Source organism: Rattus norvegicus, chromosome 17, assembly GCF_021556685.1.
Source record: "Rattus norvegicus strain SHRSP/BbbUtx chromosome 17, alternate assembly SHRSP_T2T, whole genome shotgun sequence".
Lineage (NCBI taxonomy): Eukaryota > Metazoa > Chordata > Mammalia > Rodentia > Muridae > Rattus > Rattus norvegicus.
In genome coordinates, this window is record NC_141550.1 from 80,495,048 (window position 1) to 80,519,502 (window position 24,455).

Genomic DNA, 24,455 nt, shown 5'->3' on the forward strand with positions numbered 1-24,455 from the left:
TTGCCCCTTAAATATCCATCCATCCTGTGCTGCTTTTTCTGATCCACGAGCACCTAAGATTTTGAGCCCCCAGATTCCATACCAAGTGTGCGGTGGCTTGACGGAGGCCACTCTCTGCCCTGCAGACCTCAAGTGGCTCTACACACTCTTGGGAGAGTTGTGTGCGTTTTTTAACAGTTATTCTGGGAAGTCCAGGGCTAGATATTTTTAATATTTTCTATAGATCTAGTGTTTACTTTGTGTTCTCTAGAAATCAAGATAGAAATGAGATTTTGTTGACATTATGTGAGAGGAAGTAGGGTCATGTATGTGTATGTATGTGTGTGTATGTGCGTGTGTGTAAAAGGAACAGGAAGCATGGGCCAGTGCCACCTTCCTGAGTTTCAGTTGCTTTCATATGATAGGTCTTAGAGCATAGGTTCATTTCTGACTTCTTGATGTATAATGTATTTACATTATTTTTTGTTTTAAGTATAGATTGTTTTGGGATGCCCCGATACTCCTAACCTCCTAAGAAGTTTCCCAGTCAGTTGCCAGAGTTCAGGAAGTAGTAAACACCGTTCTATCTGCTCGCTTCCAGACAGGTCCAGCTTCTCAGTGCATTGTTGCTCTTGTTGGCAGGCTCTAGCCTTTCTCAGATAGGAAGGGCCTTCCATGCAGGATGCTCCTGGGGGCTAGACTAGTTTTCTGGTAGAAAAGAGCTGTCTGTTGGTTACAGTCGGGGCGGGAGGGGTACAATTGGAGCAATCTGCTAATGCATGCCAGTAGCCAGATGCCACAATTGGGGGACTTTTGGAAATGCAGCAGGCTGTTGTGTAGATGGAATGATTTAGAGGGTGGATAATTTATAGCAGAGAAGAACCAGCCTCTACCAAGCCAACAATACCATGCAGTAGTTGGGTGTGTGTGGTGGCCAGAGGCAAAGAGATTGTGATTTCAAAGCTGTTATGCAAAATGAGACTGTCTCAAAGAACAAGCCAAACCCAAAAGACATACCATAGGTAGACTGAGACTTACTTACTAAAACAAAAGGAGTTCAGAATCTTCTCAACATGTAGACTTCTAGAACATGGTTACACATTTATCATTTAGAAACAAAGAGTGATCCAAGAGGCAACTGGGATGTTTTCATTTTGAAAATGCTTTAATAAGTGTTGACAACACTGTTCTGAAAAATGTAAAGGTACTATACAAATTCTTAATACAAAAAGAATAAATTAAAAGCAGATTTCTTTTTTTTAATTCTGCAACTTTGTCTACAACATACATCTTTTTCATTGGTTACAGTTGAACAGAATCCAGGAAAATCATCTTACATGCTCTACAGTCAGTCAGGAGCGACCTAACCTTTCCCCCCAATTATTAAACTAGAGTCCATTTTCCACAACTCGTAATAAACTATTGACATGAATGGATATGTAAAACTTTACACCTAGTTAACTAAGCAGTAATTGGTCATCTGATAGCACCTGGGTGAGGCTTGCTATATTTAGAACTAAACTAATACTGGATGAAAAACGAACCGGGTTTTGAACAGTTCCAACACTCACCTGCATAAAACAAGAGAAACCAACCTGGCTCACAACATAGTTTTCTGGCTGAAACAAGCAATCTCTTACATGTACCCGACGAATCCAATAGGGGCTTTAGATCAGACTGGGGACTTCATGTTTCATCTTCCTTTAAAGAAATGGGGATCTGTCAAGAGTTTTCAGGTGCTTGGATACAATAGCTAGAGCGTTCACCACCAACCACAGCGACCATTTATCATGTCCGTCTCAAAGGACTAACGCTTACTATACTATGTACATTGTAGTAACCGAACACAGCTAAACAGTAAAACCTGTTTTACTTAATCTCTGTCCTTACTACCAGACCATCGCGATGGTGTTCACGGCTCCCACTCCGATTCCCTCTGCTCCCCAGATCTATTACACTTAAATTCTCTCTGTATCTCTCATAGATCCGAAGGACTTCGGAATTGATTTCCAAACCACTGTCTGTGTTACAACCCGTAACCATGTAACCTTGTCTTGTTCTTTGTTTCCTTTTGGACTTTGTTGCACCATAGTTCAGGCTAATTACTCAGGCATCTCCTTTGGGATCAAAGAAAATGGGCACAGTGTGTCACATTTCCTATTAGCTAAGGAAGGAAGGAATAATCCCCCAAAGAACCTCTTTTGTAGCTCCCATTATTGAACTAGGAGCAACAAAGGTAGCCCCGTCTCCATGGAGCCCCAGGGTCATTTTGTACCATTGTATCCAGTTCCTACCCTTCCTATAGGGTTATCCCTGACGTGTCTGGGAAGAGTACTGTTTCTGGAAGCTGGGCTCATCATGCCCAGCTCTGGGGTACCCAGCCTCGAATGGGCGAGAGAAGGCCGTGGCGAGCCATATGGTATGAATGCCCCCACTTGACTTCCAGAGCTTTCCAAGCCACTGCAAAGTGAGCCACAGGATTAGCCCTTTCCGGTATCCATTTCTTTTTTTTTTTTTTTTTTTTTTTTTTTTGGTTCTTTTTTTCGGAGCTGGGGACCGAACCCAGGGCCTTGCGCTTCCTAGGTAAGCGCTCTACCACTGAGCTAAATCCGCAGCCCCCCCCCCCCCCCCATCCATTTCTTAACCTTCCTGGTCTCATAGAGTCTATTGTTATTCTTTGATTTACATACACGAGAAGCAAAGTCTTTTCGTTTGATGCCACAGCTAACTTCTACATTTGCTTTCCTCCTGGCTCCTGGTCCTAGGTGCACTTCCCACAGGAAGGCTTTGCAGAAGTAACCCTGCAAGCCTTGCGCTTGCACAGATGCACACGCACTACCTCCACAGAGACTCCTGCGCCATCTTTAGTAACTCGACTAAGACTGTGCGCTGGTTAGTTATTACAAAAGTAATTCTGAGGCCTTTGAAGATTGATGGCTTTTCGGTTGTGTGTTAAGCATAGCTCAAAACACATGTAAACGAGCAGCTTGCACGCATGCTTTTTATTTGAATTTTTTTTTTTTTTTTGCCTTTTTTTCCCTCTTGGTATCTGTGGACAGAGGTGGTATATAGATCAAGGTCACAGATACTGCCGGAGGTGGATGGGCCCTTTGGAAGCTGAGTTGTCTGAACTCTGTTCTGCCTGCCGACTGGTAGACATGTGTAAAAAAAAAATCTTCCTACCTAAGGGCGTACTTGAGTTCTCTGACTAAGCGACACACAGGAGAGGTCTGTCCAGGTTCATACAAGGGTTGACAAACATACAATGAGCCACAACAGTAAAACACTTGACTAGATCGCAGTGTGCTTTTTCCCTTGGTTTCCCATAAAAAAAGGAAAATGAAAGGCCTTGTACCAAAAAAAAAAAAAAAAAAAGAAAGGTTACACTTTTACTGGTTGTTTTTAACGAGAGAGAACTGCTTTTGGCAATGATCACCTTCAGCTTCCTCCCAATCCCAACAAGAAAGAAGCTTTGGGGGCGTAGGCTGAGGCCCCTGCATAGGGCAGTCCTAACGGTACCCGGCTCCCCTGTCCCAACCTCTGTTTTCCTTCACATCCGAGTCTGCCAGGCCAGTCAAGCCCTTCATCTTCAGTGTCCTGTTGGGTTTGTTCCCAGTCTCTCAGATCCGGGGACATGGAGTGCTCCAGAAGATGGGTCACACATGACAGGACGTGGTCTACAAAGGGTTGACCTTCACTGGGGCTGCATAGAAGCAATTTAGACTTGAAATTTCACTGCAGAAAAAGTGTGTTCCTCTCGGCCCCTCCTCTCTGTTCATTGTTGAATGTGTCTAATCTTTGGCAGCATAGAACCGGTTGGAATCTTCCAATGCGTCTCTGGAGCACCAATCCTAACGCTTCACCTTAGGAACTCTTGCTGGCTGTTTGACTACTGAATATTTATTTCAGGTGGAAACCGATATCCCCACTCGGTGCTCTCCTCTAGAAGCACTACGGTTGGCCCAGGGTGGCAGCCGGAAACAGCTTCACAGTCTCTGCGGGCAGGGCTTGCTTTCCTCGTTCTCTACCAAGGCTTCTCTTCCACAGGAATTGCATGTGTTGGCTTCCCCGACAGTCTGTGGCCTGGGGCTGTCATGGCAGAGGGAAACCACCAAGGTGCCATTGAGGATTGTTATCTGGCTCTCCGGACAAGAGAGCCAGGGACACACAGTGGGTTCGGAACCTTCCAGAACGTCTCCTCAGTCAGGGTTTTGAGGTTGAAAGGGATATGGAGATAGGAGAAAAAAAGTGCTGAGGGCCGAAGCTGGTGCAGGTGACAGTGCATCTGGGTAAGGCAAATGAGAGGCAGTGAGGTGACTTGGAATGGCGTGGCGGTGCTCACATCGGCCCGGTCGGCCGGCTCACACGAGGGTCCCGGGCTTGGCTTTTTCCTGCCCGTACCATTGGACGTCAGCTAGCTCTGGATAGAGGGAGGAATCCAGGAAGCAGCTGTCACCGTAGCTCCTGTGGATCGGAGAGAGAGAGAAGACCAGAGTTAGAGGAGAGCACTACATAGTGTTCAGGATGCGTACGAGTGATGTGCCCTCTACAGATGAGCTGCCGTCTGCCCTGCCCCACAGAGGTGAGGCCTGGCAGTCTCCTACAGTGGGTATACAGAAGGTGTTCAGAGACCATAAGTGTCACACAAAAGGGACCTCCTGAAACCTCGGCAAATGCAAGTTAACACTCAATGCGGCAGTCCTCACGATCACGTGGGAACCTCAGAAATGCTCACGTCCAGGCCTGAGTCTGGACCTGCTGCTGTTGGCCTGGGGAACTGCCCAGTCCCACTGATAATTTTCAGATGTAGCAAAGGCTGAGGAGTCCATGGAGCTGTATACCTCACGGTGACTTCCTACATGACAGCCAGGGGCTTGCCTCACATCAGACCCATCATTGCACTTCTGTGGTGAGTTATCACTGTCCCAGAAGAGAATAGTCAAAATGTGACCTTCCTTAGAGTGATACTAAAGTGACACTCTAAATCGAGTTTTAAATGTTTTTAAAATCAATATTGTTGTGATTTTTATAGAGGTATTTTTTTTCAAAACCTACAGTCGGGACTGGGTCTGTAGCTCCGTGGTAGAAAGTATGCTTAGCATATAAAGGTCATGCACTTAATCCTCAGCACCAAAAAATAGTATAAAATAAAAATGTATTTGTGTCTACACAGAAACACATATATGGAAGAAAGCAGATCTTTCGTCAGGTGAGTATTTCTCATAGGCTAGGAAGGAGTGATTACTAAGTGTCAACAGCGCTCACACAGATGAGTGGCCACAGCTCTACTCGGAGTGCTCTGACTGTTCCTAAGCGACACTTCCGTTCCCAGGCCTAGGCCAGGGGCATACCTTGGGGTCAGGCCATTTTAAAGAGCATCTTAGAGCCATGAGCTCACACAGAAGACAGTCCGTCACCCTTACTCCTCATTTGCTGACCTCTCCAGAACTCATCAAGTGAGCATTCAATGCCTTGTAAATGCCCCTCACCTGACCCAGCAAAGTCCACGAGAGCTAGAAAAATCCCAAGTACTCTGGAATTTTCGGGCAAACCACCAGGACAGTCTTGTGCTTGGAGCCCTGGAAGTCCACGAGGTTAATTCTGATTAACTGTGGCTTTAGAAGCAAAGGCCCTTAGTTATGTCACTGGCCACGGGTGTCTTTGTGTGTGTCTGTTGGCTGGGGGTAAGTAAGTAGATGACTCGGTTATGCCTAATCTACAAACACTGTCTCCCCATCGCCAAACTGGCTTTTGTTAATGGCGCCAGAAGAACCAAGGACTTTGGGAAAGGTGGACTCTGCTACAAACACGCAGTACTCCTGGGGAAACCATTCCTTCCTGTGACCCCTGTCAGACACATGACCGAGGGCCGCCAGTTAGCTCTCCAGCCACAGCCACTGGCTCAGACATGGCGGAGGAGCTTTGAAAGCACGAGGGTGATTATTTCCTCGCCGTGAATGCGAACGACTAGCAAGCGCTGGCCCCAGCTTTTCCTCAGCTTCCCAATTTATCTGCGTACCCATGCTTATTTGGTTAAAAGGCTTGGTTCCACACGCCATGCAGCTTCCTAGAGTCTTCTAGAAGCTAGTTTTCCCATTCAGCTGTGAAGTGGGTCTCCTAGAGACATTTTCCTGACTGTGAGAACATGGGAAATGCTCTGAGGGGTCACGTGTTGTTTTGTTTCACCTGGACCGTCTCCCACGCTGTCACCTCGTCACGCCCACAGAACACAGGCTGGCAAACAACACCTCACACACCTCAACGCCATAGGACACGTTTGAATCTCTCATATGCCTGACCCTAAGCAGTCTGGGGTTAAATCACTTTTTAAAGAGTGAGTGATGTTTTTTCTCCATATCCTGCTGTGAACTGAGAATGGGGTTTCCCTGACCCAGCCAACTGGCTGGACAGATCTGGATTGGTGGACAGTGGCCATAAAGCCAGGGTGGTAAGACCACTGTGTCGTCCTGACTCGGCTGGCCCTTTGTGTGAGCTGCTACCCAGCAGTGTTCTCTCTAGTCCATATTGAACTGACTCAACCGTGCTCCCACTCGAGTGTGTTAAGTCTTCTCAGACGTCTGGTACCATCACCGTCACTCGAAGCACATTATACTCCACAGTGGAGGAGAACAATGACTCCAGCTTCAAAAACGTTGTGACACCATTCTCTCTCAGTCCTTTCACTGTCACCATCGTGTGAGCTGTCTGGCCATCTTCATCCTGCCTTGGCTAACTGTAAAAACTGATCATGGTCTTGTCCTACTCCACACCCAAGGCTAATGGGCTGCTCTTCCTGTACTGAGTGAGTTGTAGAGCCCTCAGTATTTTCAATGTGGCTGCCTCGTACTCATGACTCGGTTTTCGTTCTTTACTAAAGCCCTTTTCTCACTCCTTCATGGCCCCCTTATCACTTTATTGATCTCTGACATGCTTCTTGACGTCAGTGCTGTACGGTTAGTTACTCCGACTTTCAGGTCCCTCTGTTCTGTATTTGGGATGGCAACGCTTTGCAGATTTCAGTGTGTGGTTGACTCCGCAGCCAGGATGGCTTCCAGGAGTCACTCTGGGCTCCCAGGTGGTGGCGGTAATTTACAAACTACGTTTTAAAAAGCAGGACTCTGACATTTGGCGCAACATGCAAATGTCTCTGAAAAGTGGTAGGATAATGAGTTACAGTATCTGGGTTTTTTAAAACAGCAGTGGTGTGGTATTCACGGAAAGTGCGTCCAAAGCTGGTAAACAACAATGGACCACTGTGATTTGTTCTTGTGCTTAAAGCCTAGAAATCTAAATATACTGGCGGGGGGCGCATGGGGACTACCCTACATCTGATGTAAAAACACACATCCAAACATATAGCACCACATGTAGCTAGAACTAAAACATAAAGATAATAGCTTCCACACCATTCAGACATTTCCTCCTGGAAACTATGACAAGGGCAGAGGCAGCACATATGCGGGACATCTGGATCACACACGTGGGCAGTAAGAACAAAACGTCCCCTTACAATACCTCTATTCATCAGTACTTTGGTGAGTTGGAGACTCAGACCCATCCATGATGGGAGAGTTTTCTGTTGCTTCTCTGAACAAAGGAAAGCGGAAGGAGAAGAGAAGAGAGGTCGTGTTACACAGAAGAATGGACACACGTAATTAGTAGCAGCTTATTATCACACCGGAAAGACCCATTGATTATCTACCCACGTGTCCGTGACACAGTGAGAATCATGCAGAACACTCAGGCTCCATCAGTGAGAAACAGAACCTCAGGAGTTCTGTTAGGAAGGCAGACGGTGGCAATTTTTACCCACTGTCTTCTTATCACATTATTCTTGAGTAATTCTCAAGCTGGCAAAACGCTGGACTTCAAGGACAATGCCCCTCTGTTTCCAGTGTGTTGGGAGCCCTCACTGGCTACATGTGGTAAAAGAGGCAACTCGAGTGGGAGGGCATGGGGGGGCTGCTTGTAAATTTCAGAGCCTGTCTTATCAAATGATACAGTCATATGGTTAGATCAGATAAAACAGCATGGCCCACAGAGGATCCCAAGCGTCCTGGTTGGATGATAACATTTAGCCTAGAGAGGTATACAGATGTATGGCTCTTGTATGAATTAGTCCTGAGAGAGTCTCAGAGCCTAAGCCAAGAAGCTGTCTGGATTTAGCATCTGGTGTTGTAGAGAAGATGGTATGGACAAGTGTCAATTATTTATAATAAAAAGAGAGAGGGGTAGCCACTGGCAAAAGCCACCTTAGGAGTAGATGTGAGACACACTGCAGTTGCCGACTATATATTTTCCTGATTTGGAAAGAGTAAAGAGGCAGTGTGGGGACGGATCCTAATGACCCAAGGGTTCACTTAAGGACACCCAATGGGCCTACCCCAGGGCTTCTGATTCGGTAGGTTTTGGATAGGCCCCAGAAGCCCAAACTGACCCACCAGAAAGGTAGAGTGCGTGGTTTGTGTTCTCTGTCTCACTTACAACAGATCTAGCTACTTCCCTTTTTGGGGAACAGACAGGATTCCATGGAACTCCCTCATGTTCAAAGAAGCCGTCATCCTTTGTGTCGTGAGTACTCAATAAGTGTTGGCTCCCCCACTTCTCCACCCAAAATGAAGTTTCCAGAAGAGGCCTGGTGTCACGTCACTTCAGATAAATGTGGAGGAGTAAACTCCTCCACACATGGGAGCCTGGACGCAGGCCGTAGAAGCAACTGTGGGACTGTGGTGTTCTTACAATCCAGCTCACAGCTGTCAGATTTTCCCAGACACGCTCACCCACGCCCAACAAAATAAAAGCAGGGGATTAAGCCGGATACAGGGCCCATCCAGGGACCAACAGGTGTTGACAGAGTGGACCGTCTAAGAGGCAGCGACAGAGAGGAGCCGGGTAGAACGTGCCAGCGTGTGACCACAAAGCAGGACACTTGTGTCGTACTGACCCTTTGGCAGATTGGAGCATCCTAACTGGCCCTAAGTGCACACTTAAAGCTGACTTCCAGTTTCAGTGTTTTGCTGTGGACAACCTCTATTTAAAGGTCTCAAGGTACAGAACCCCCTTCGCTGATGAAGAGCAACTGCTTAGCCTAGACAATGACCAGGCTGTAGAGATGGCTCAGTGGTTAAGAGCACTGACTGCTCTTCCAGAGGTCCTGAGTTCAATTCCCAGCAACCACCTGGTGACTCACAACCACCTATAATGGGATCTGATGCCCTCTTCTGGTATGCAGGTATACATGCAGATAGAGCATTCATGTAAGATAAATAAATATTTAAAAAAAAAAAAAAGACAATGGCCACACTGAGAAGCCTGTGTAATATCTGAGGGTTCTTTCTCCCAAGCCTACATTTTTGTGGGGGAAAAAAAAATCAAATGCTACCCAGAATTGAATCCACTTCTTTGCCTTGCTATAGTCCAGAAATCTCTACCTACCTTTAAATAAAACACACAGAATTTGTTCCCCATCAAAAACAGTAGGCCAGTCAGGGAGAAGGTGACAGCCCAGGGAGGTCATTTTGATTCTGGGCACCCATTTGCTGATGCATCCTCCCTTCGCTGGTCGCTGGGAGCTCAATACTGATGATAGCCTTCCTAGCCAATGCAATTTAGAACCCAGGAGAACCAAGTCAGCGACCTCATGGGACAACTCACCCAGTCTGCCAGGTCAGGATGTGGTGGGGACTGCTTGGTGGGGTGGCTCCAATTTCACTTGACGGTGTTGAGCTTCTCTGGCTTTGAGGTAAGGCAGCTAGAGGTAGTCAGTGTGGGAAAAGCAGGGAGAAAATGGGTTAACACCAAGTATAGAGCATGAAGTCAAGGACAGACCCAGCGGCAGGTGATACCAATGTCAGACATGAAGGATGTGATCTTGTAGATAGGGTCCTGGTGGCCCCGTGGCATTCAGTGGGAAATACCCCAACTTAATTTTCTCTTAACTTTGTCCTTCCATTCTGACCGAGGTCACAGGATGGTTTCTATAGTGGCCCAGAACGGGAAGCCCCGTGTTTCTGCTGTGGAGAACTGAGCACATTAGATGGGGCTTCTCTGTGAGGACCGTGCTGAATTGTTGGAAGGGCCTCCAGACTTATTATCTGCTACTTCAGAGACCCTGCAAATGAACAGTGCTCTTAACAGCTCCTGTGTGTCAGGGGTTTGCTCCAAGCGTGAGAAGATCTGGTTAGGAGAATTCAACACCAAGTACTGAGTTTCCTTTGCACTTTTGGTGGCGGCTGGGGTGGGTGGGGTACAGTTTACTAAAATCTCAGTAGTATCTTCCTGCTGTTTAGTAAAGCAAATCCACACAATGGCAGTTCTGAGAGCATGAACCACTCATCTTTTTGCCATTGAGACTTAACCACTGGATCTGAGAGGACTAGCAAGGATCATGGCCTCCAGAGGGTACATGTTAATGTATCCACTCTCAGAATCCTGCTGGGAAGCCAGTGGTTTAGTTTACAGATAAATAAGCAGAGCAGGAAAAGGTTGTAGGACCGTGAAGTCCCAGGCGCGCCCAGGACTGCCCGATCTTTGTAGTCCAGTCCGGGGAGTTCGTTTGGCATGTGCGCCCTAGTGAAGAGAGCAATGGGAACATGGAGGCAGAATGTACAGCTTCTTTTCCGGCTGTTCCTTTCGGGGACTCTCTCCAGACCCTGCCTGACCTGGGGTTCCACTGGTTTTCACTTTTGCCTTTATTCTTGTTTTCCTCCTACCCTTCCTCGTTTCTTCTGCCTACAGTAAAAGGCTGTTTGTTTGTTTGTTTAACTACTTTCTAAGTGGTATGAGTGTAGCCATTGATCTAGTGAAGGTAAATGCTCTACTAACGTCGGTTATTAGCATTGTCATTTCATAGGAGCTTCTTAAGGGAAAGGACATTTCTCCCTGCTTTTGCTTGACTGGGTACTGTACAGTGCTTTGGGTTCAAAGCTCGGTGTGACACAGTATCAAGGATGCTGAAAAGAAAAGCCAGGAGCAAAAGAATTTACCCATGCAGACACAGTGGTCAGGTTCCGAGAGCTAACACTTCTTTCCCCAGAGCCTCAAGATCCGGGCCCCACTTTCAATTCATTCTTGTCAAGGTTAGAACCCGGGTCTCTAACTTACTAGACTTTTCCTTCACCAGGTAAAGGTGCATCCTTGGCAGGATAAACCCCGTGACCTGACTTCACATGGCATCACATGGCTTTTTATCCTTAACTAGAAGGGCTAAAAGAAATGCTCGCTCTGTGCCTAGGTTAAGGAAGGAAGGGACACCTGGGTTAGGATAAGAACCATGGACTTCCCAAGTTCCACAACATGGCCTCCAGAATAAATGACTCCCTTTCTTGGTTGTGAAATCTAGGCAACCTTCAGGGTAGGCAACCGTCAGCACTGTCCCGTCATCCTGCTCACCTGATGTGGCCTTGCACATCTGGGGCATCCTGGTGACCCTGCTGTGCGCCACGAAGGTGCTCTGGGAAGAGGTGCTGTACTGAGAGCCGCTGTCTGAGGAAGTGGAGCTGGTGTGCGACAGGCGGCTGTGCTCCTTGTGCGAGGCTGTGGAGCGCTGGTACCACAGGCGCAGCTCATCGGACACAGCAGCGCGGCCGGAGCCTTTGTCATGGGCGCCGTCACGCCCCAAGGAAGGAGTCCGCAGGATCTGAGAGCGCGATGGCGTAAGGCGGCCTGCATCGCCCTCGTCACCACCGCCGCGCCAGCTCTCTTTGAACAGACCACCAGCCGTGTAAGAGTTGGAGGTCTTAAACTGCGCCTTGACGCTGTAGTGGCCCTCCTGGTCGCTCTCCAGGCTGCGTACCACCACGGGTGTGGCACTGCCCTCGATATATAGTGGGTACTCCTTGATGCGGTACTGCGAGCTCGGCTGGCTCTGGCTGTGCAGGTACACGCCACCTCCCGCGCTCGCAGCCCCGCTGCGTGCCGCCAGATTGGGCATGCTGCCAGAGCTAGCTGAGCCCAGCGCGCCTGCTGCCCGCTGCCTCTGTCGCTGTCGCTGCCGCGCCTTGGATGGCGAGTCCTCAGCCAGCGTTGAGTAGTTGGCATTCATCTGGGCCGGGTAGTAGTGTTCAGAGCTCGAGTGGCTGGTGCAGGATGAGCAGTCATCCATGGGGTCTGAGCCATTGCTGCTACGAGTCCTCGGGGTGTAGAAGTCGGGGCTTCCGGTGTCGTTCTCTGAGCCCAGGAGCTTGCCCTGGGACTCCAAGCTGGAGCTTCGATGCCTAAAGTGCAGTGCGAGGCTGTGCAGTCTCGTGGGGCTGATGTCCACCGACCTGTGGGGAGACGCATGATTGGTTTTAGAGTTCTGAATCAAAGGGTCCCATGAAAGCCATAGGTCAGGCTCAAGCCCTCTACCAATGGGAGAGCCCAGAAAGGTTGCCCCTGGAAAGCGAGGTAATTCCCTAGGTCCCAGGTGAGGAAGGGAGTCCCTGAAGTCCATGTAGAACCTAGGAGGTGGATGAAAAGTGTTGACCAATGTCCTGCGGGCTTTTGCTTCTTAAGAAAACGATGCCATCGATAGAGAAGCAAATTACCACGTCCCAAGCGTTATATTAACGCCTTTAAAAATACTGATTGTAGGTAATAAAACAAAAATCCCAAAGTCCCTCAAAAACACAAAAACTAACAACAAAAGTCTAACAGAGGCCCTTCCGTAATTGAACCAGACTCCTCTGGAATGAATGCTGACATTGCTAATGTACCAATGTCTGTTTCTTATGAGGGTTCCAAAAGGGAAGTTGGTGGAACATGGAGCCCCTAAATATAAATGATACAAATACCTACCAGCAATACGCTGCCTCCGATCCATCAATATCAACAAGAGGAAGATGACTGGTGCCCAGCAATAGGATGCCTTATGCAAATTCACAGGGACTCTTGGCTACAGACAGCAGAAGTGTGCTATATAACCCTCACCAGTGGCCTTCCGTGACCCGGCTTTACTTCTTAGAGAGGGGATATAGTTCAGGGAGGCCTGTTTCTCTATTCATTTCTTTTGATCATTATAAATGTATACCCTGAAGCATTAAAGTCAGCTCAGAATAGATTTTAGACCTCATGAGAAAGATCTACGAGGAACGGGACGTGGAGCAAAGATTAGCCTGGGGTGCATATGGCTGCTGCACTTCCCCACATTAACTGGGCTAGTTTTCCTGTTCCCACTCCTACTAGGATCCTTGTCAGCTGTCTCCAGGAGGCTGGGGTTCTCTTGTCTCCACAAGTCGCTGGATTGAGTGTCCAGGGCAAAGTGGGCTGAATCAAGTCTGACCCTAGCTCACCTGTTAGCTGGACTAGGTTGGAGCCAATGATGTCTGACTATACTAAGGTCTGCCTTTCCCACAAAGGCAGGAGGACTGAAGGCCCAGAAGACTCACCTTGTGGAATGAACGTAGTGGGGACTCCGGACGCGCAGGTCTGGGGTGGATGGCATGCTAGACTGGGAATTCCAGTGTGGGAGGCTCCGGATGGGACTATTCTGCAGGGAGCTGCTTACTCCTGCCTCAGTACAGCTCCCTGTGCTGGGAAAACGCTTGTGGCTACTGCAAGCAAGCAGAGGGATACCATGTTCGTCACACGAATACAGTGTGGCAGCATTGGTAGGGGCTGACTAGCTTGGGACAGTAGATCTAATTGAAGGGAGAGCTTGCCTGGATCTCCAACTCTCACTAGTCTACCTCTCCCCCCTTCACCCCTGCAGTTAAGCACAGGGTGATTGTTCTATGGACTCTTCATCCTTAACACGTATTATTTTCCAAGAAATAAAGTACCTGCTAGGGTACCCTCTTGGAGCTGTATCACTGAGGAACATGAGGAAAACAGAAGCAGACCTAAATGCCTCCAGATAATCCTCTCTATGATGTTGATATTAACCAAGTAATGAGCTGATAATGTGAGGCTCACATTACAGCTTCTTGGCTCCAGAAATCGGCTGGAAGATGGGGTAGGGTTCTATACCACCTTGAGGATCCTCTGATTGGGCTCTCCCTTGCCATTCTGAAATACTGCTGGCTACAATTTCCTAATTAATTCCTGTGGAGTTTAACAGCATTAAAGTCATCTGCCAACAGGTCGACCGTGAGTCAAACCCTCGCCTCCCCTTCCCCCCACCCACAACTTCAGATGACAAATCTGTACTTCTATGGGTTTGACAGCAGAGGGCTTTGTGTGCGAAGCTGAACTGTAATTTCCGTGAAGGAAATGAGTATCCTTTGGGAACACTGTGATTTGTAGGTTCTATGTGGGGCAAGCCTTTGATTCTGTTTGAGCAAGTGTGGCCGGAGACCTCATTTGGGCATCCCAATGCAGCTCACCTGGAATGACCGTGGGAGGAGCGTTTCTTCACTTTCTCATAAGGCTCGTCTAAAGATGACTCACTCCACATTTTGGGCTTTAAGGGTGACTTGTCATAGTCGGTACGGTGATAGTGCATCTGCCTGAGTCCCTCCAGGGACTGCGGGGGAGGAGGCCTGTTGTGCGTTGACGGAGGCCGAGGAGGGAGGCCCTTGTGTGGCGATTGTAAGGGGGATATTGTGCTGGTAACCTGAGAGTCTTCTGCATAGACAGAAGGAGGAGAAACTGATCAGAATCTTCTGGTTAAGTGTGAATAAAGTCTTGAGTTGGATTCAGCGCCACCAACAAGGGATCATGTCAGACCAACGAATTCCATACCAATATTGTACAGGCAAATGGAGAATTATGTGCTAAGTTTCGTTGTTGTTGTTTAATTTGGAGCTAAGAAAAGAGCCCAGGGCCTCAGACATGCTGAGCAAATGCTCTCACATGAAGCCATGTCATAACTTACGTTTGAAGACACTCTAAACATATCTCATTTGCTTTGGGGAGGAGGTAACCTTCCTGAGGATTTAATCTGCTCTGTTAAATTCCTAGGTCCTTAGGGTCAGAACGACAGCTGGCACCCAGTAGGTACTCAATAAATATTCGTTGGAGAAAAAAAGAGTTGAAAGTGTACCTGTGCAGTATAGCTAAGTGCTGACAGAGCTGGCTTCTTCCGCCCATACACCCCTCACAAGCCACTCACATTCTCTATAGTCTGTTCTGCATATTTAACTCAGTGATGTTGGAATGGAGCCCAGGGCCTCAGGCTAGGCTCTCCCCTGAGCTATCTTCCTCAGCTCTGCTCAGGGCATTTTGGAGGGAGAGAGTCCCAGTCCTGTGGGACCGTAATGGCCCAGGATTACAGAGGAAGAAGGGTCCAGGGGGAGCTTCAAACCGGGATACCTCAGAGGTAGGCCGGCAGGGGTTGGCTATCTCCCCAGTCTCAACCCAGTGCCAAAAAGCCAGCTCCGGCCACAATAGCCCTAGTGAGAATTTATTACCCTGACAGTCATCAGGCTTCACTCCTTGTTTGACCTTATAAGCCCCTCCCCCAACTCCTGAGTATATAGATGAAGCGTCTTTCAACATCCCTGTCTTGGTCATTGGTACGTCACACAGACTTTCCCCCAGAGAACCTGGTTACCTCACCAGGGGCATCATAGACTTCACCCCACCCCAATAAACCAAACCAGTTCTCTTCCTGGATGTGTTCACTGCCTGCACACTCACTCCCCTACACCAGCCTAAGCTTCCCTCCCTCTGCTCGCAATACAGGCCCCATCCCCCAAGTGGACACCCAGCAGCACTGCCCAGTAGTACCCTGCCTCCACTGTCTCTGGGAGTACAATTTCGCACATCTGGATGCTGGATGGCTTCCAAAGGAAGCAAACCCATTTAGCCAAAGAAGGCAGATGTCTCATAAGGCACAGTGACTCTTGCCCGGAATTCCAGCACTTAGAGGAAGGCAGATCAGCAGTTCAAGGCCCGCTTCAATTACACAGTGAGTTCAATACCATTCTGAGCTACTTGGGACCTGATCCAATTACAAACAAAACAACAATCCCCAAAGGTGCATTCATTCTGGAACGAATGAGCTATGGGGCAGAGAAGGAAGGAAACTGAGTAGAAATCTAGAGATGAGGCGGGGTTAGGTATAAGCAGAAGTTTCTACTCAGCTAAGGGGAGGGCAGAGAGAGAGGGAGGGAGGAATTCTGAGTATGGCTATATAGTATGGAACTTTGAATTCCAGGCAAGGAGTTACGATTGGGCCTGAAAGCTACAAGAAAACTTTCTTACTGTAAACATTATGAGGGTGAAAATCCTCTTTTAGAACTACTATTCTTGCTGTTTTGACCCTGGGAAAACCAACCAGAGACACCAGGAGGGTTTGATGAAGAGATCTGGTGATAGGAACCTGGGACGGGTGGCTTTGGGAAGAGAGGGAATGCTCAGTGCTCACAGGGAATGGGGAGAGAGAGGGCTAGAGGGAAATCCACCAACCATTCATGGGGCCCTAGATACCCATTTTCAATTTCTGATTTTTCACAGCCTAATTCTCAGTCACCAAAATTCAAGGGCCAGATATATGTGTTCTGGTGTATTCCTGTTAGCCCTTCAGATCAGACAGGAGGACTCTCTGGGAAGTGAGAGCCTCGCCTCAAGTGGGAACACAGGATGCTGGCAGAGGCAATCCCAGCTCTCAGGAGGTTGGAGGCCCAGGATGTTGGGCAAAACTGTTATCATGATGTCTCAAAAATTAGCTAATGACTACACATAGCCCTGGGAACTCCATGCACAAGGGGACTTCATCAGCTTGTTCCTTCCTTGGCAGACCCGAGGTGACATTGATCAATGCTAGGACTAGGGAGGGTCTCGGATTCCAAACAGGCTTCTGCGTTCTCTTGGAACACCATGGCTTTCCCAGCCACTTAATGCAGCAGACAGTCAGGTTCAACAATCTGATTCCTAATAGCAAGGGCAAGACAACCGGGTAGCTTTCCCCATAATGATGATCAAGAGCAATCATTATTATTATAGCAATCATCATTATTGCCGTGAGTCGGGTAGGCCTTTCATGTTTCCTGTCTGAATAGCCACTTACCACTGGGTGCCTGAGGTTTTCCTAGAGGGCCAAGATGATTAACTACCAGTTAATAGATTCCCATATAATTAGTGCTCTCGGCTTCCAATGGTTTGGTTTAGCAACTGTAGGAAGGGTTTCAGAAATGGTTCTAAGTCTGGAATCCCTGCTTTATGTTGTGAGGTGGGAAGGGCTTTCAACTTCTTTTCTAAGAACCAAGAAAATATCCCCCGGGCAGTTGCCAGGTTTGAGAATTCAACAGGAAACAAAACAACAGTTTCCAAGGTAGTCCATGCTGCTAAGGGGGCATTCTCACTCTTGTCTCAGGAGCAGAGGCTAGACCAAGTCCTTCTGGTAGCTCAGGCTCTCCCAGTAGGGCCCAGGCTTTGTTGGGTAACCCAAATCAATGTCTGCCTCTTTTCATGTGTGTCAAGACTACCCAAAGGAAGACATATACGATACAGGCTCTTTACTTCAAAATTTGCTACTTGTTTTTTTTTTCCTGTTTTGTTTTGTTTTTTGACCCAAGGGTGGAACTCAGAGCCTTGCGTAAGCTAGGCAAGTGTTCCTATGCTCCTGGGCCCTTGTTTGTTTGTTTGTTTGTTTGTTTTTTCGGAGCTGGGGACTGAACCCAGGGCCTTGCGCTTGGTAGGCAAGTGCTCTACCACTGAGCTAAATCCCCAACCCCCCTTGTTTGGTTTTGATATAAGGCCTTGCTACATAGTTAAGGTTGCCTTGACCTTTTGATCCTCCTGCCTCTGTTTCTACCTCTCATGTGCTGAGATTACAGGACTGAAGCTACCAAGCCAGCCAAAAGAGTGCTTTGACTATTACAAAGACAAAAACAGCACTTCAAGAGTGTCATCCAATCTTTTGGCTTATATGGGCCAAGCTGGACAAAGAGTAACTTTCTACACCGTCTATTCCAAGCATGCCCAACCCATGCCCATGGGCTATCGGAGCATGTGGGTTTACTTTCTACACTGTTAGAACTCAAGGACTATAGACTGGACACCCCTGGAAAACCAGTGTCAATGTAGCACCGCTGTGAGCTCAACAGTGACTCTCGGGGCAAAACGGAGCCTGCAAGGGTCCCTGTCTCAGCCTCTCTTTCCTGTCTACAAGTCCATCCCCAGGGAGCACACGGAATTATCCGAGTTCAATCTGGATTCCACTTCTAAGAGCGGGAAATGGGAAAACCTACCATCTTCCAGAACAAGGGCATCCGAGAGAGAGCTGTCTTCACTGGCGATATTTCCATCTAGAAGATAAAAAGTGAAAGTCTACAGGGTTAACATGTTTTGGAAACAAAGCCCAGTGTATAGGAAAGAAAACCTGACCCTCCCTCCAATCCTGGCAACACCCTCCCATCTTTTTTTTTTTTTTTTTTTTTTTTTTTTTTTTTTTTTGCATCAGTAGGGAAAGGAGGCATGAAACGGAAGGATGCTGTTGGGTGTTTCCTTTGAGTCTGGTGGTTGTTGGTTCATCCTCCCCACCCTGACTCTGCAATGGGCCCTAGACTTTGTGTACACATACCCTTGCTCACCAGAGGCTATGGCTTAGCATGTCGTAGGGAGGTGGTGGGACCTGGCTAAACCATTGTTCTAGAACAAACTCGGGGCAAGTACCAGCCAAACCAAAGAGGTGAGTAGCTGTTATTCAACAGACACGAAACTAGGGGAGGGAACTCAGTTTTGCTCCCATGGCAACAAATGGGTTTCTCAATGAACTGAAGTTAGTAGGAGAGAAAACAAGCCTGCTAAATACAGACTCCGTCTCTCTAAAGATTATTTTTATAGCCACCATTCAATTAGGTGCGTGCTTGGGAGGGAGACTGTGAAAGGATCCTCCCTCCCACTGGGGAAACTGAGTCCTCCCAGGAAAGAGGGGTTTGTCTGAAACGACTCTGTTCACTAGGAAGCGTCAGGAAAGGTCGAAATTCCTCAGATTCCGAGTTTAGGGTTTCATCTTGAAACATATGCCGAGGACCTAAGGAGCTTGCTCACTCCTAACGCAGACAAGACTCTGCAATGAAAACATGACTTCCTTGTGGCAGCCAAGCAGAGAAGGAAGATTCTTGAGCAGTTAGCAAAAGTGGCTGGAGGCTTGCATGGAAGAAATCAGGAGCTGGCACAAATAATGATTTATAAGCCAGTGCTGCCAGCAGACCCAAGAAAACAGCCTTCAGTCAGGCAGGCCACCTGGTAAGACAGGCGCCCCCCCAGGCTGCTCTTCCCAGTCATAGCTCTGATGCTATCTTCTAGATGTTTCCACAGAGCAGGGAAGTTCAAATGCGTTCAAGGAGGGCCCAAAGGATGGATGTGATGACGAAGAAGGACCGACTCACTGTATCCCTGCTAGAAAGTGGGGCAAAGTTCCTTTATCACAGCAAAGGGTGGAGGGTGAGACATAGACCGATGGGCACTTCTGAGGCCCTAGAGCAAAGGGATGACTTATGGTCAGCCCTTATCCCTCCCACCTACGAACCCATTTTCTCCCAATTATTTGACAGGTGAACTCCAAGGAGGCAGACTTTGGTATCTTGCAATCTCCAACCTTCCACTGGCTCCTTAGTATACCCACACTTTTAAGGGAAAAATCTACGTTGATATATTACAATATACATAGCATTGGGTATCGTTTTTACCCCTTTCAAGCGTTCACAGGCCTTAAGTACATCAACGTGGTTTTACAACCACACCACACATCTTCTGCTTGGATAGGGCTTTCTTTTCCCAAACTGAAACCTTGCACCCATGCACCCATTATGAAACACACACACACACACACACACACACACACCGAGAGAGAGAGAGAGAGAGAGAGAGAGAGAGAGAGAGAGAGAGAGAGAGAGAGAGAGGAGGAGGGAGAGGGAGGTAGAGACAGACAGAGACACAGAGAGACAGAGAGCGAGCCCTCAGAAACCTCTATATCTGTTTCTGACTTCCTCAACATGAATCCCTCTGGAGAATTCTAGCACACATCATCAAGAATTTAATAACTAGGAGAAAAAGAAAAGATGGTAACTGTGGGAGAGAGACCTGATGCTTGGTGGTGGATTTGAGGGTAGTCTGTTTTACCGTCATCGTCAAAGCCCTGATAGGAACATACACTCCGGATAATCTGTGAGGGACAAACCGTGAGGGACAGCCCAATCCTTCAAGCCACAGAGCTTGGAACAGGAAGCTGCTGATATTAGAATCATCCCGAGGGAGGGAGACTGGGGACGGGATGGTGACCGGAAGGACTGAACTCCAATACGCTGGCTACTACCAGACTTGGGAAAGGAGGTTAGGGCTCTGAGAACCACAGAGCCTCGGCTACTTTCCGGCTAGGATGGGCTAACTCAGTAACCTCCTTAGTTCACAGCGCCATCCAAGAAGACAATAGTTGGCTCATCCCAGGTTCCCCAGAGCAATGTCATAAGTGATCTGGGGGTTCCATGTATGGCCCCTTTCATTTGTACCTCCGATTGTGATTCATCATTAGAACAGAGCATCCGGCTTACCCTTTCTCTTCCAGGGTTGGACCATAAGGTGTGTGGGTAAGAGGTTATTTGGAGCCTGCAAGGGTCCTGAGGAGGACCTAACAGGACCTAGGTGTCTGGGGGCAGGGGAGTGGGGGAACTTGTGGGGGGGCACTGACCATCAATGACAAGCGAAGCCCTCTGGGTGGGTTTCTTCCCTGACTTGATGCGGTTCTCGTTGATTGCATTTTCGATCTCCTGCAGCTTCTTCAGTGCATTCAGATAAGAGGTTTTTCTTTGCTTCTTCAGTTTTTTGCTGACATTGGGGTCGCTGGCTAGACGGCGGGCAGCCTCGGTGATCTGGGACTGAATTGCAAACTCTCGTTCCAGGCGTTCCAGCTCAGCTTCCTGTGGGAGGGAAAACCAATGCTTAGACCTTCGGAAGATGCTGCCACCCAAGGAGAGACTCTACCTTGCCCACCTCTAGCCCAGACATCAGCCTCCAGCCTTTCTGGTCCTTTCTTTCTCAACCGAAGCCTTAGGGGAAATTCAGAACCCGTCACTAATCCCTATCACTTTCTTTATCTACTTGGGGCATAAGACAGAGCATGATCCCTGGATTATGTCACTGTCCTCTGGGATTTGTTCATACGTTCACATCTCCTGGTCCTCCCACATATCCCTCCCTCTGCTGTACATCTTTGTGTGCCTCGTGTTAGACTGCACACCCACCCACCTATGTCTTCTGGCAGCAGTTTCTGCAAGCCCTAACTGTCCTCTACACACTTTTATATTTATATGCCTTCTGGGCCTTCCAGAGGGTAAGGATGATGTGGGGGTGGGTGGTAGAACCAGTCCCCCTCTTCTCCTTTGCTAGGCTTCAGACTCTCCCTTCCCCCTTCCTGTGTAACCTCCTCCTTTCTCTATGATTCCTTTGGCCCTTTTATCAAGATGAGTCTCCCTTGAGTTCTGGGCTGGGGAAAAATAAGGATGTAGGTGTCAAATATGCCTAGGAGACCCAGATCCTGGAAGACCCTGGATAGAGCATTTGCTGCTGGTCTATTGTCCAGATGTCTCATCTGCAGATGTATACGCGCCCGGTAATGCCAGGAGTAGAGAAAGATAATGTGTGTGTTAGGATCTGTGCTTGAATGCAGAATCCCCTTAAGTATTGAGAAGTCATTTCTTTGATTCATTTCTTCCCTGGTTTTTATGCTTTGGTGTAAACGTTCCCTCACGTTTGGCTACCAGTTGCTGGTATTGTTTTGGGAAGTTTGTGTAACCTTTAGGAAGTGAGTCCTAGCTGGAAGAAGTAGATGGCTGGGAATGTGTTACAATGGGAAGGGTGGTAACTCAGCCTCCTGCTCAAGCTGTTTTCCTGTCTGACACCAAGATTTAATAAGCCTCACCCTAAGCCCCGCCTCCAGGTTCTGTCCCCTCACCATAAGCCCCACCTCCAGGCTCCGCTTCATAATGAAATCATAGTCCCTAAAAGCCTGAACAAACCCTTTTTCTATTTTAAGTTGCATTTGCTAGGTATTCTGTTATAGTAATAAGAAAGTAAACTGATTTACTAGAAAAACCATTTCATCGAAGCTAGCTCTAAACAGCGAAAGTTATTCCAGAGTTTGAGTATTGGGCAGAGTGCGGGGTTAGCAGCCCGGGCATGTTCTGGGAACTCATAGGAGATATGAACTCCTATAAAGCCCACACTACATAAATGTATGGCGACCGCACCGTGGCTTCTCTTTTCGCAGTACCCACACGTGACCATTGAAGACTGCATATCTTGCACTAGGTGATTTGCATTTACATTAAAGTTTGGCGGGGGCTGACCAAGCTAAGGAAGAGGAGACTGTTACATTTCCTGGATTCCACATGTCTTCCCATTATGGTGACTTAATAACATGCTTCTGAAGACAACAGGCCAAGCTTGGGGTGGGGTGGGATAGGGAGATCTCCTAGGGAAAATACTCTTTGCCCGATTCCATTGACTTTTGAGTACTTCAAGTCTAGAAGAGGCAGGAACCAGGAGTGGGAGGAAAAAGTAAGGGATAAAAGGGACCACTTAGAAAAATAAACTCCTTCCAGATCCTTCCAGTGCTGGCCACACTTGCTCTCTGGATAGCAACATGGACTCCTGCCCAGAGCCTTGAGTCAGGGACAAAGACCAGTCTGTGAATTTGGGCTCCCTAAAGCAGCTGTTTCTGGGCGGTTATGATAGCTCTGGTCCAGGACATTGACCCTGAGATTTATAGGCGTCTAGAAAAAGTCTTGATAATCCAACTGAGTCAAGGACAAGACTGAATGGCTTGTCTGTGGAAGCAGTCGTATGGTCAGAAAAGCAAAGCCAGCATCCAGGAGCACTGGGGCAGGAGAGAACAAAAGTAAGACTCTTTCTGTGGGGAGGAAATGCTGCAGAAGTCTATCCGCTTCCTGTTATGAAATTCAGAAAGACGCAACCAGGGCGGCAAGGAATTCTCAGAGCCCCTAGAGTCGGCTTTCTTCAACAGTAGAAAAATCTACAACCGTGGGGACCTGAGGCAGGTATGGAAGGACACTCAGGAATCACAGGGTGCTTTTTCAAAGCTTAAGTTGTGATGATGAACCGGCTTTGGGAGACAGACACCCGACCACATGGTGCTGCTCTAAGTCATTCCCTCTTCTGACATTTCTTACTTCCAGTGGCTGTGTGCTGAACGTCAGGCATGCGTTAAGTGTCCAGTGACATGATCTATAGCTCAATTTTTTTCCTAGTGATAACTCAGCGAAGTCAGCATCAAACTTAAACATACAGAAGAGGTATCACTCTGAGTAGGTATCACTCTGGATGAAGTGTTCTGGTGTGCCATAACCTCCCAGGGATCTGTGACTGCAGGCCTCGGGCGTGGACCTGAGCATGCACTCTACCTTCCCACTGACCTCTCTTTGGAAAATGTCTTTCTCTAAGTTCCTTAAAAGACTAAAAAAGTGCCTTCCTTGCTTTTCTTTCCCTTGGTGGTGGTTACTGTTAATTATCAAACACCTGCGTGGGATTTTCAAGACTAAGTTAACTGAGGTGCGAAGGCCCTCCCTAAATGGAGATGACATCATTCCATGAGATGTTGGAAGTCAGCTGAGTGACAGCACTCGTCTCTCTGCTTCCCCACTGCAGATGCAGTGTGACCAGCTGCCTCATGCTTCCCCTACCAAGTCTTCCCCATGACGACTGTATCCTCAAACTGTGAGCCGAAGTAAACCAACCCTCCCTCCCCCAAGCCCTCTTCCTTCCTCTGCTTTTGTCAGGACATTTTGTTTCAGCAACAACTAATGTGCCAGGCTCTGAGTCCTGAAGTGTTCTTGAGTCTTCTGTGTACTAGAGCATTAATGAGTAACTCTAGTCCGCAGAAGAAATTTACAGGCCTGAAGGTTCCTGGCCTTTTGTTTCTCTTGCACAAGGGTTAGATACTTTGTTTGTTTGGGGGTTTGACTTTTCTTTTTTGACACAGTATCTCACTGTATGTTCTGGCTGTCCTGGAATTTACTCTGTAGACAAGGCTGGCCTGAAACTGAAGCTCTGCCTGCCTCTGCCTTCCAAGGGCTGGGATCAAAGGTGTGCGCCACTATGCCCCGCTGAGCTTTGATTACCTTCCAATAAAATTCTCCAGTCTCAGTCCTCACCAGTATTCCGTCCAAACAGGATAAAAATCATGTTGAAACACGGCTTTTCCAAATATAAACAACTGAAGCCATGACAGAACAATTTAGGACACATGTCCATGCAGTGACGTTAGTAGTCATGTGACTTAAGATGGTAGAGGGTGGGCCCTTCCTGTCTTTCCCCAGCCAATGAGAACTTCGGCTGGAGATTCACTTCTATGTACGTCTTTCTGCAGCCAATGAGGGCTGTGTTTTCTTTTGCAGAATATCAGGTGTCAGGCAAGACCAGGAGTAACAGAGGGCAGGAAGACCATTATGAAGATGTATATTTGAATGCCACTGGAATGTTCACCCTAGCCTTAACTGACCACTTGCAAGCAGTCTACCATGTTAGATAAACAACTTCAACAGAGACCCAAGTGAGTACACTACGGCGAGCAAACTCAGCCTGTCAAGGAAAAC

At 47.9% G+C, this 24,455-nt stretch overlaps 1 protein-coding gene across 14 annotated transcripts in view; it reads right to left on the reverse strand.

Annotated features, from left to right (window-relative positions):
* Window positions 1–1,125: 1,125 nt before the first annotated feature.
* Frmd4a (FERM domain containing 4A) overlaps window positions 1,126–24,455 on the reverse strand; it is a 588,018-nt gene continuing 564,688 nt past the window's right edge. For 8 of the 14 annotated variants that reach the window (XM_087590786.1, XM_087590784.1, XM_087590789.1 and 5 more), the window contains 7 exon segments: window positions 20,534–20,762; window positions 18,093–18,149; window positions 14,283–14,523; window positions 13,347–13,511; window positions 11,371–12,245; window positions 9,634–9,730; window positions 1,126–4,443 (listed from right to left, as the gene is read on the reverse strand). In XM_087590786.1, the coding sequence (XP_087446912.1) occupies window positions 4,341–4,443; window positions 9,634–9,730; window positions 11,371–12,245; window positions 13,347–13,511; window positions 14,283–14,523; window positions 18,093–18,149; window positions 20,534–20,762 (1,767 nt within the window). In that variant the 3' untranslated portion in view covers window positions 1,126–4,340. 14 annotated transcript variants of the gene reach the window in all.